The sequence below is a fragment of the Centroberyx gerrardi genome, chromosome 9 (assembly GCF_048128805.1).
Source record: "Centroberyx gerrardi isolate f3 chromosome 9, fCenGer3.hap1.cur.20231027, whole genome shotgun sequence".
Lineage (NCBI taxonomy): Eukaryota > Metazoa > Chordata > Actinopteri > Beryciformes > Berycidae > Centroberyx > Centroberyx gerrardi.
In genome coordinates, this window is record NC_136005.1 from 14,177,176 (window position 1) to 14,189,464 (window position 12,289).

At 42.4% G+C, this 12,289-nt stretch overlaps 1 protein-coding gene across 1 annotated transcript in view; it reads right to left on the minus strand.

Annotated features, from left to right (window-relative positions):
• Positions 1 to 3,713: 3,713 nt before the first annotated feature.
• The window catches only part of ell (elongation factor RNA polymerase II), a 41,897-nt gene continuing 33,321 nt past the window's right edge, over positions 3,714 to 12,289 (minus strand). The window contains exons 7-12 of the mRNA XM_071921942.2: positions 10,865 to 10,955; positions 7,997 to 8,624; positions 7,406 to 7,472; positions 6,959 to 7,130; positions 6,763 to 6,807; positions 3,714 to 6,660 (exon numbers count right to left, since the gene is read on the minus strand). Of these exons, the coding sequence (XP_071778043.1) occupies positions 6,556 to 6,660; positions 6,763 to 6,807; positions 6,959 to 7,130; positions 7,406 to 7,472; positions 7,997 to 8,624; positions 10,865 to 10,955 (1,108 nt within the window). The 3' untranslated portion in view covers positions 3,714 to 6,555. The remainder of the gene's footprint in view (positions 6,661 to 6,762; positions 6,808 to 6,958; positions 7,131 to 7,405; positions 7,473 to 7,996; positions 8,625 to 10,864; positions 10,956 to 12,289) is intronic.

The following is a 12,289-nucleotide window of genomic DNA, read 5'->3' on the forward strand; positions in this document are numbered from 1 at the left end:
TATATATAGTGGCCACAATGTATTTTACAGATAGATGTTGTCAGCAGCACATAGGAAAAATATGTATTTCCAGTGTCCAAAATCCTATATATTTTAAATGAATGTCATCCACATGCTTAAATACCTTTTTTTTTTTTTTTCGTATATTTTGAAACATATCCCTTAACATATTCTGTTGCATATGTCAAATGTATTATGGGTCTGGTAAAACATTCAGCTAAAGATGACAATTTTATGCGGGTGACAGAACAAGAAAACAAATGCTTGTGTTGGCAAAAACAAAGAGGATAAGTGACACAACAGAATAGTGTGTTGACAGCCCCTGGATACAGTGAAGTGGAAAGAGAAATGTCCTCAGCTCATTCACAGTAGTCTCCTCTCTGACTGACTGCCTAAAAAGCCATAACAGAAGGAGATCTAGTAGTACGCAACCTGAACATGACCTGTGGTTTCACTTCTATCAATACTCTGTCAGACAGGCAGCAGTTTGGTCATCAACCATAGACAGCCAGTTCAAAAATCCATGCCTCTTCTATTAAACTGTGTGACTGGCACAAAATACAAATTAAAAAAAGCAAGCTACTGATTCACCTGATATCTGCAAGTATATGGCATTATTAGAAAAATAAACACAAGTATTTATTGAATTACACATTATATCTCTCATTGAAAGAGTACAGCATTGTATGTATGTATTGTTCAGTATAGCCTACTTATAAAACATTACGAATAGGATTTTTTTATTGCAAATTTCACATTTGTGAATATGAAATTTAGCCATCAACGTAATACAGTTATTTCGATACAGCTGTTTCTCCTTTCCAAATTACCTTGGCATGTGAGCAATTCCAAATTAAATGCAATACTGTTTCAGGGTGCTGAGAAAACCATAATGTTATGGATGTGTGGCAAAGGCCTGGCATAATTTCTGAGCTGCTTAGAGTTTGAAAGTGAATTTGTCTGTTTTTCTAACTTGGCTTCTCTGTGTTGCAGGTTGATTAAGGTGAGAATAAAATCAGAGGGAGGTGTGGTGTCAGCTGCAGGAGCGGCGGCGAGGGAAAACAATCCTCCTCCTGTTGAAAAGTGAAGCTGAAGGTCATGATAGTGACTATGAAGCTAGACGGTGAACCGTCATTGAAGAATCATCACCTCTCCATCACAGAGAAACTGTGTAACAAGATCTATAACGGAAGACAAGACACAGCCAGCTGCAAGTAACAGAGACACTGCAGAATTAACAATAGATATTAAGTTGACACTTCAGGGTGTCAACCCAAAAGACAATGGAAGTTTAGCAAGTCACACCAAGTTTGTAGGAAGATAGCAGGGAAGATAAGCCAACAAAGGGAAGTGGACCCATTGTTACTCCCGTGCCAAGAATATCAAATAGCATTGTTTTCAATTAATGAAAGCTGAGATGGCCAAAAGTGAGATTGATCTTAATTTGACTTCCTGTGACCTAAAAAGGCAGACAAAGCAGACTCATTGGCTGTGAATAAACAGACTCTGCAGCTTTTACTGCACATCAGCAGTCCAAGTCATCGCCCAGGGGAACATGTCTGCAACACTCACCTCCCCACATGTCTATGACACAAAGATGACAACAGAGAAACAAGGCTTACAGTAGCATGTCCTGGCTATTTGGGCCTGGTTGTGGCATTCCGCTCCCTTTGGTGAAAGGTTTAGAGCAGTATGCTAGGGTATTGATTTTATGTCCTTGATACAAGTGTATTATACACAGTACACAGACCTGGGTCAAAGTAATGAAGTCTAGTTCTGTTATTCACGACATCACCAAACTCTTAATATCTTCCACTGAAATAATGTGTCAAGGCTCATGTACCTTATGTCTCAAATGAGGTTAACTCTTTGGTTGCACAGGCTCTATGCATTGGCCTATTTGTCATTTATCTTACTAATCATATTTATCACAATTTGAGTATCAATCACAGAATGGGAATGCTGCTATATTATACCAAAAGTGAATCAAACTCATTAATCTTTTTTTTCCCCATGCAAATGTATGCTTGTTGCATGGTCTTATGCGCTTGTTGGTTGCCAAGCTGCCCAGGAATCAGTTGCCAGGAGGCAGAAATGTTTTTCTCTCAGCATCATTCATATCCACCCTTGAGGCCAATCTCAGCCTATACTCTGTGGTGTGGATGTGGAGATGTGCAGATGTGCAGGTTAGACAGATGTAGGTAATCTCCAAAATGAATCATTTGACTTGAACCTATGAAATGCCCCTGTGTCTGATAAACACCCCAATTCCCTAAAATAAGTAAATGACCTTTATTTCAACCATGGCCTACATTTTCAAATTAAAGCACTGACCTGCGCTACTAGAGAATCTAGATAGAACTAGATTCCCTTCTCCCTTCTGCAGAAACCCAAGACAAATGAAAGACTGCCTCACGAGCAAAAAGCCCTGGAAACACAGAGGGGAGGAGAGCTTTCAATCTCCGCTGTGACTGTAAACATGTCCGAATCAGTCAGTGTATATGCTGCTGTATGTTGAAGGGAGGGCCAACAGGGAGGGAGGAGATGGCAGGTTGCCACACTGAACTCACTGACACCCCTCCAGCTCCCTGAGCAGAGCTGAGGCCAACTTTGGGACGGGAGCCAACAGCAGCATAGCAAGGCTGCACAGCTCAGCCAGGCCAACTGGAACACAGTCGCTATGTAGATTTCTGGGATCTTTCACAGTGTGTCAGATTGCAGCAAGCCTGTCCTCTCTGTCGCCTTGCTGGAGCATCCCCTGCTCACGCTGCCATGCCAAGGCCTTTTTTGGATCCACATTTCAGTACAAGCCACAGCCTTGGCAGTAAACAATACACATTCCTGTGGTAGAAAGAGAGGCCCAACAGACACGAGCAACAAATAAGGAATAACATAACCTGCAAAAATACATTGAATGCAAAAGGAATTGCCCGTTTTACACATCAGTATGCATCTCCCCTTCCTTTCCTTGTTATTAAACAGATTCCCATCATAGACTACACTAGCACAGCTTACATCTGACAAGAAACAACAATGCAAACTGGAAGACCCAAGGGCTCAAGATGTTTCTATTCAACTTGTTGCTCCCCTGAACAAAAACAAGGTATGCAGTCTGCAAGCTATATGGACTAATAGTGTGACATAGCTGCCATCTACAGGACATCAGCTTCACTACAGGCCTACATGTGTAAATACAGTAATTGTAAACAAATAACATAAGATAACATGAAATAGAGACGGATAAGATGATGAAATCTCTATTAAATATGAAATATCAGTTTCAAATTTATAATATTTCTAGGAGATGGAGTGTACAGGAATAATGTCCCCAGTGCTTCTAAAAACCCATCTGCTCTTGGGGCTAAAAATAAACTCTCCTTGTAATTGCCCTGGGAAAGATTTATATTTAGAAGCAGGACAGGATATCTACACTACTGAACAGGAATCCACCATGACATTCTACCTCTCTGAACAGCTGGAGTAGTGACATATATTCGGTTTATTTACGCAAAGTCAAGGTCCAAATATTTCAGGATATGGGTCTATAAACATCAGGTCGATCTCTCTTTGTGTGCCACAGACAGGACCAAGTCAAATACAGTATTGCATTCTTGGCCTCACTATCCATACTCAATAGGCCTACATGAAGGTTGTTAAATAATTCAAGAATACTAGACTGTAAAAGCATAATAAAAATGGACAGCAACAACTGGTTCAGAATTTCACAAATGAGGATTTTAAAGAATTTTATTGAAACAAAGATCAATTTCAGTCCCAGTCCCTTATGGTTTCAAAAAGCGTGCTTTGGGTTTTAGCGCCAACATCTCAGACGACTCTTCTCCAAAGCCCTCTTTGCTTATACAGCAGCATGTATATAATCAGAGAAAAAAACCTATACAACAGGTCATTTGGCACAATCAACTCATACAATGGTATTCCTGTGCTGGCATATCATCACTTTCAAACAATTTGCTCCGTATCTGAGCAAAATGTCTTTACCATCTTTACTGATGAAGAATTGATTCAAAATGGATTTTGACCACAATAGAGGTGTAATACAGTAATCAGAATGTCTCTAGAAAACAACGCACAGTAAGAATGGTGAAAAGCAGCCATTTTTTTTTAAAGGGTTGCAGTACTGGGCGATGCTGAGTGTTGATTCTGGTCACAAAACATTCAAGTTCACATACCCGCCTGTTCCCCTGCCCCCTCCCTTCCCTTCCCACCCTGACATCCTCAAGTCCCAGATCCAAACTCAGTCTAGACCCAGTAGTATTCAGCATTGTTGTGATGGACCTCTGAGCATTGGCCATGTTTAGTGTTTGCATTTGAAAAGTGATGAGCTTGAAAACCTTACATTGCATTGAAACATCTGAGCCCAGTCATGCAGATCCCGTCTGAAGTGAAGGAGAGACCTTTCACTTCTCCGAACAAAGGATTGAATGAGATTTCCTTGAGAAAAATGATAATATGGATCAAAGAATAATTTTTAAACTTAAAATGGAAATACAGTGACATGGATTATGTTTCTTTGCCAACGTTCGGGAAAGCATTTTGTTTCACCCAACTCAGTAAGCACTTTGGTATACATGCTGGTCAGAGCCATGTCTAATTGATTACATATTAATTCAGTTGGACTAGGCCTTTGCTTGGATTTGTATGTCCTTGGGCAGTTTTTTCAAGTAAAGATACAAATACTGTTCGTTGTAACACATTCATAAAGCATGCACTCTGATGGACAAAGAGAAAAGTTTCATTTGGACAAAACCCCAGGTAACAGCAAGATTAGCAGGAAAAGTGCTGATTTTTCATATTCACATAAAAAGGTCAATATAAGAAATGCATTAGCTGACTAAACCAAACTCAACTTGTTTGTTTGTCAGGTGAGTTCTATTACAGCATTTCTAGTTTCTCTTCAGATACGTTTTAAGAGTGGATCCTTCTTCACAACACTTCTCAGAGAGGAGTGCTGATCCAGGATCAACGATCAGGTCATCCTTGTGAATATCTGGCATCACATTTGAAAAGGCAAAACTGATCCCAGATAAGCATTCCCTCTCTGAGAGGCGTTAAGATTGAGGGCCCTGCAGCAGGTCCACCAGGCTCCACTTGGAAGATGATCAAGGATGGCTTCATATTAACAGTCGTCTCAGTGACTATCATGTGGGTGATGAGCAGACAAAACAAAAGATTTGATCTTTTTATATACACTGTAAACAAAATTGTTTAAACATAACTAAAGGTTACAATGTAAGTAACTTATGTGGGATATCAGATCTCCGGTTTAACCCAAATTGAATTTCTGTACTTTTAAAAGAATAGCTCTGAAGATCTACACACCATGTCTGCATCATCTTACAATTAGAGGATCTTCTGAAGCATGATGCTGAAGAGTAGATTTGGAAATGAACTCTTCAGACAACTTGGAATAGTTGTATTGCTACAAAAATCACCATGAACTATATTGGAAAGAAAACCAATTAAGAGCTTAATATAGTCTTGCGTTACATCCCCATTGATGCAATATGATGAACCAAAACCAAGGACCACTGCTGTAACCGTTTGATGAACAAGCGCTGCGGCTCGTCACGACCGAGTGAGAGGACTGTGTTTCACAGCTACTGTTAGCTCAGCCTTTAATGCTGACAGAGCTAGGGGAAGCTCTTACACACGTCCCTTGTTAAGACATCTGCACGATTTAAGAAAAGCCGAGCACAGGCACCTGTGCCTGACTGTGTGCATTTAGTAGCATTGTTTTTATTTAATCAATAGGGATATCTGTATCTCTTCAAAAGAGAAAAACATAACTAACTGCAATAGATGGACAATTAGATGGCCAAGGCAGCTTTTGAATAAAATACTGGCTGACATTCAAGATGTGAAGACAAAGAATAAGAGACACAGCTTTGTAGTACTGATATTGAGAGGAGTGTAAAATTCTAACAGACTCATTACCCCTATGAGTGTCAAAAAATAAATAAGAAAAGAAAAATATAGTAAAATAAGTTCAGCATCAGAACCATCAATTTCATTATATGGGGAAAATTGATATATCATCCATTTAAATTTTCTTTTCTGTACTCAAAACAAATTATTTGCATTTTGGCATACAATCTGCAGATTCCATCTCAGTGTCCCCTTCCCTCCAGTCTCCAAACCAGGAGAAATTATTAGGAGATCTCCAAAGAAAGTGGACTTTTCCAAGTCTACTCTTTGACAGACCTCTGTGCACTATAAGGGGGTGGGGGTGCTGAGAAAAACATAGCCACACAGGATCTTTTTCTGGATGCAGTGTAGCTACACAGAGCGACCTGGCCAAACGAGCCACAGTCCCATATTCCAAACAAAAAAAAAAAAAAAAAGAGAGAGTGAGAGAAAGAAAAAGATCATATGTTCTGCTTAGTCCTCACTAGTGCTTTTGGCCCCAATGAGGGGAATACTCCCTTCATGGCATCTTTCATAAGTACTTTTTAGAGCAAGCGGAATCCAGAGTTTTCCTTTCTCTGCCTGGTTTCCAGAGATAACAGGGAAACAATGTCTAAACTAGTGCCAGTTTTAAAGTTGCTGTTGATCGTACTCGGCAATAAGTTTCTTTATATGTGCCAGTTTGTTGTGTAGATATTCACAGCGGTTCTTCTCTTGGCTATAATTTGGATTAGTCTGCAAGGGAAAAGGGGGAAAAAAGCACAGAATCAGAATCTGATAGACGACTACTCACAGACACTTTATGGCACCCAAATAGGCAATAGTGGGAAAACGTACCTTTTTTATTTTGCGATACTCTTGGAGTATCTGATTGTGGATTGTCTGTGAAGATAAGACATACAAAAAGGACATTAGAGAGTAAGAATAAAATAAATCAGTAGTTATTCAAGATGTTTGATAACAAAAAGTGTTTAAAACTCCTCTAAAACAGGCTGAAGTACAATATCCACTGTGTGTCTTTAAGTGAATCTACCTTGTACTTGTCTGTGCCTTGTTGAAGCTGCTTGAGCTCAGTGTCGAGCACGGTGAACTGCCGGGTGATGCCCTCTATCCGGGCATGCAGGCCCCGGTACTCACTGTACTCGGCGTTGAAGTCATTTTTATAGCTCTGACGCTGCTCCTGGGAGCCTATCACTGTGTACTTCCTATGAAGGACATGAGGGAAAAACAAAATGTCATTGCACAGATTTTTAGAGAAAAAGTCACCCTGCACACAAAAAGCCTATTCTCCAAGCATTTAGCTCAAGTGACAATGGCCTTTAGAGGGAGACAGTGGGAGCAAGAGTGAGACTGAGTGAGAGATGCCAACAAAAGTCAAATAAATGAATTCATTCCAATGAATATAAAGACAATTTAAATTCCCTCAAGTTAGCGGTGCAGCAGCAGAATCTGTCGAGGCCCAACGTGAGTAAGTACTTACGTTAAATAGTCTGCCATCTCAGATGATGACGAAGGAATACTGGTGTTGTTGCACATTCCATTCAGATCTGAAACAAGGTCACATAGTTAGAAATTTGTATTAGTTTGAATATGTAGGCCTAATCTTAACCGTGGTTACATATAGAGCCTGCAGTGGTGCAACTGGAAAGGCAAATCCACAATGACGATCACTGTTTAGAATTGGTCATTGCTTAGATATTTAATCCTCTCAGATGTGTGGTATCTTTGTGTAGTTGGACCTGGCAGAGGGTAGGTAAGGATGGTAAGGAGGTAAGGAGGATCCATTATGGATGGCATAATGTGAACAACAGGAGTCTCTATTGAACCAATGAGTAGTACACTGATCATCATGATGCGTCACTTACTCACAGTGGTGACTACCTGGTGTCCAACCTCATGGGAATTATTACATTTAGAAATACCTCAGAAATCTCTTATCTGATGTGGCTGGAGTTGAGACACTCAATGAAGTAAAGTGGGCTTTTTGTGCACTCTGATATCAGATCAACCCCAGGAAAGACAGGTGACAGGTGTGTGTGTGTGTGTGTGTGTGTGTGTGTGTGTCTCTCACCTGTGCTTCTATGTGGAATACTGTTGCTCTTGAGGTTGTCGGGGCTGGAGCTGATCTCACAGGCCCGGTTAGGCTCAGGCACATGTTCCTCACTACCCTTCTTCTCCTCCTTCTTCTTCTGTTGCTCCTTCTCTCTTTCCCTTTCCCTGTCTTTGGTCTTCTCCTTGTCTTTATGTTTTTTTGACTTCTTCTTGGACTTGCCGTGCAAGGTTGAAGGACTCTTGCCGCGAGGCCCACCCAGGCCCGTGTGTCCAGGGGACGAGGTGCCAATGCTGGGCACGGTGAGCGCCGAGGCCCCCGAGAAGGCCGAGGGCGGCTGGCCGAGCCTCTCGGACACCGCTGCCTCCTGGCCCTCACAGTCCCGCCCGTTGTGGCTGGAGTCGTTGCTGACATCCGAAAGCGGGTCAAAAGGACGAGGGATGTCCAGCAGAGGGAGCTGCTGAGAGCTGGACGTCATGCCGCTATCTGACACGGACACCGCCACCCCTGCTTGCGTTCCACCTGCTTCTTTCCCGTTGGAGGAGCTAAGCTTGCCATTGATTGGCCCTGTTGCTGCCTTGCTGGCGAGGTGTGAAATCCTGGGCTTTTTGTTGGCAAGAGGGTCGATGAACTCCGCAGCAGGCCGTTTCTGGCAGGAAAATAGCAGTTTTAGTAGCTGAACTTAAAACAGGGTTCAATATGAACTCGATTCACCGAAGAGTAAGGAAAAAAAAATCAAAAAAAAAATCAATGGATATACAGTATGCGTTATTAATACATTGAGATATAGACTTGCAGGCTCCAGATAATTCACTTTGGGGAAGTCCAGAGACCAAGCAAGAAAAACAAGTCAGAGCAAACAAATATGGTCTGGACTGAGGAGGACAGGAGAGGGTACAGAGTGCTGTGGTGCATTCGAAATTCAAAAAAGGAAGATCCAGGGGACTTTTCATTTTAAGGAGAGATGGGGAAGTAGCCAGTATAAGCAGTTAGATGGAAAAGGCAACACAAGAAGAAACAGTTCAAGAGGATCTGTAGTCTCAGTGACATTGAGCCTGTGATGACTGTGCCCTCTCTACACAATACCAGGGATTATATTACAGACAGGCCCCGTTTGACCCAGCCCATACTAATGACTTTGGGAGTGGCTGACCTAATCACTGTGCGGCTGGCTGTCCCAACAGGAAGACTTAGGGCTCTGAAATAACAACAGGGAGCAGTGTGGAGCGCCGTTTGGGCCTGCACGGCTCCTTAACCTGTTTGCTTTGGCAGCACTCCCTGAACCATCTTTCACCAGTCTGAGGCCAGACTGTTCACACACAGCTAACCTGCTGTGGCGCTCTCTTTTTATACCAATGAAGCTAGGAAAGAGCCTGAGGCACTGTTTGCTTGCGTGTGTGTGTGTGTGAATGCATACTGAGGGAAGGAGCGGAAGGGAAGGGACATTAGGTGTCTGAGGTGAGAACCCCCTGAGAGGAAGGAGCTATTAATACAACAGAGCAGCTCCTCCTCCTTCTACCTAATGGGAGTGTAAACACTGGGGGAAACTCAGGACTGACCTAACGAGAGGAGGAGCAGGAGAAGGAATATGAAAAAATGAAGATGGTGATGAGGTAGGGAGGGAGGAAAGAGAAAGAGTTTTTTCTAAATTAAAGTAAAAAAAAACTACTGTAAGTCTAATGCTGAGGAGGAGATTTGGGTTTTGCTTAGCTAAGGGAGGACTTTAGTGGTCATGTAGCCAATGGGATGGGCTTCACCTGGGGATGGGTGTTTAAAGGCTCTCAAAGAGCTCACAACAACTATTAGTAGGAAATACTGGGCAATTAGAACCAGTTCAGAAAACACATGTACTGGAAAGACACTGAGAAGGAATGCAAGGAGACACAAATCATTTCGGTGGGAGCCAAAGAGGTTAAAAGCAAAACCCTGGGAGATGTGGTAAATGAGAGAAACCAGCAGACTGCAGAGACAACTGAGTTATCCAGCTGTTGTGGTGGGCGGTGTAACTGTAGAAATGACAAACCAGGAGAAATCTTCTCTTAAATTTAGTTTTGCCCATACCCATTTCTACCGGATGAGCCAGAAAGGCTGGAGGCAAACAAGCTTTGGTTGAACATTAGCCATGCAGACATATTTACATTCTACAGACTTAACATCAAGCAGTTTGTTATTAGTCACATAATTGCTGAGAACACGCTGTACAAGTAGCAGTCATGTGGATTTGTTTATGTAAGTGGAGACCCAAAGCTTGAGGGAAGTGAAAGGGAAGCGAGCACTACTCCTAATCTCCGACCAAATGAAAGCCAACAGAACAAAGATGACGAAGAGATTGTCTACATCAAAAAGGGTACATCCCCCATCCCGTGGACATGATTCGGTTCTAAAAACAGAAAACTCTTGAAAACTATTGTCCGCAAGCTTTGCAGCAGGACTGTCGTTGCATGGGATGGTAACACCAGCAACCTATTTTACTTCTTGAACAAGAACCATGAGTATGAATATAGTAAAAACAGTTCATCCAACAGTTTCAGTTTTATTATAAAGGTTTCATGAGTGTTCCAAATAAGAAAACTCAATATTTCTGTCAATACCACTGAAATGAACAAAATGCTAAGTACCTGCACTGTTGAAACCCCATGCAAAAAACAGGCATTCTTACAGTGTTCTTGTACTTAACATTTTTCAAATAACATTACCAGAAAAACAAGTATACCAAGTTACCGCCCACAATTTAAAAAAATATTGTGAAACAAAATTCAGGCCATATCACCTACTACTAGCCAGCAGTATGAACGAAGGGGAAGAAGAGTTAAGTGGGAAAGAGAAAGAATTATAGAGGGTTAAAAATGAGGAGTGGGGCTATTGTGTGGAAAACAGAGACAGGCTCACCTGAGATGGGGAGCTGCTAGCCAGCTCTTTGGGCGGGCTCACTGGGGTCTCCGGTGGAGGGGCAGGGGCGCTCTGGGCCTGGCGCAGTTTCCTGAGAGAGCAAACACACACACACACACACACACACACACACACACACACACACACGTCAATGAATCAGACATCCATTTCTCTCTTATCACTGTGATTGGCCAGTCTAAAAGGTGTAAAGTGCAAGGTGTAAGGGGTGACTGACTTAACATGCTTGGAGTCAACCGTATTGTCCCAGAGGCTCAAATACCACCTCTGGAATTGCCAATTAGACCTGAGAAAATACTTGAAGTAGCAGGCCAAATAAAGTGTGGTTTGAATGACTGAATCCCCCTGAATCTAGTGGCTAAATCTGCAGCACATGACCATTATTGTCCATAGCCTTGCACTGCATTGTATTATTTCCCCTCTTATAACCCCACTCAGCTTTATCATGACGCACAAAACTATGACCTGATTTTGTACCCACACTAATCTGTCACACAATAGTGTTGTCTAAACAATACCATATAAAACAGCTGTGAAAATACACAGTCCTTAACTTACCCTAACCAACTAAGATACACAGTGCTTAACTAACTCTATCCAACTAAGGCAAGGCCGAATTAATTCACAGTACAACAGCCACCCACTGGGATTTAGCCTTGTGGGCTGCTGGGATGTCATTTTTTTACATAATCACCAGGAATTAGTTATTTCGACTTAAAAGAGCATTTGAAGTTGAGGCTTATACGGTATAGTACACCTATTTGCTCTATGTTGATTTTCGAAGTCTGTTTGCTTAGATAGGCTGTTCTGACTCGGGTCGAAGGGTTCACTGCAGCACTGAAACAAAGAAGCCACATCTACAAAAAATGACATGATCTAGAAAGTAGATGGGCACTTTGCACAACAAACATACTTAGATTGGATGAGTCTAGGACTTGTGTTCATACAGACACTGCTGCCTCAACCAAGAGCGTTATCAGTAGGGGGCAGTGGGATACACCAAGTCTTGTTAATGCCCCACCCCTAGTTGGATCAGCATGGTGTAGTGTGTGTATGTGTGGAGGGGGGGGGGGGGGGGGGTAATAGGTGGTCAGACACATACTCAGCCAGCCTGGCCGGCTGTCAGGCAGGCTTGGGGAGTGTGCACACTGCACAGGCTTGGGGAGAGGTAGTTGTATAGTCAACAAGCCAGCCAGCTCACTAACCTGTAAGCCTAGCAGTCAGACAGACAGGCAGCTAATCAGTAGACAGGCAGGAGTTAGAAGTGAGACAGCAGGCAGACCGATACGGCTGAACCTTGGACCAGTGCCACCTCACACATGGATCAGCATGTGCTGGAACACTGTTGCATCACAGCCCTTCCAGTCATTTTGCTGTGCTACTCCTGCGTGACTGACTGCTGCAGCT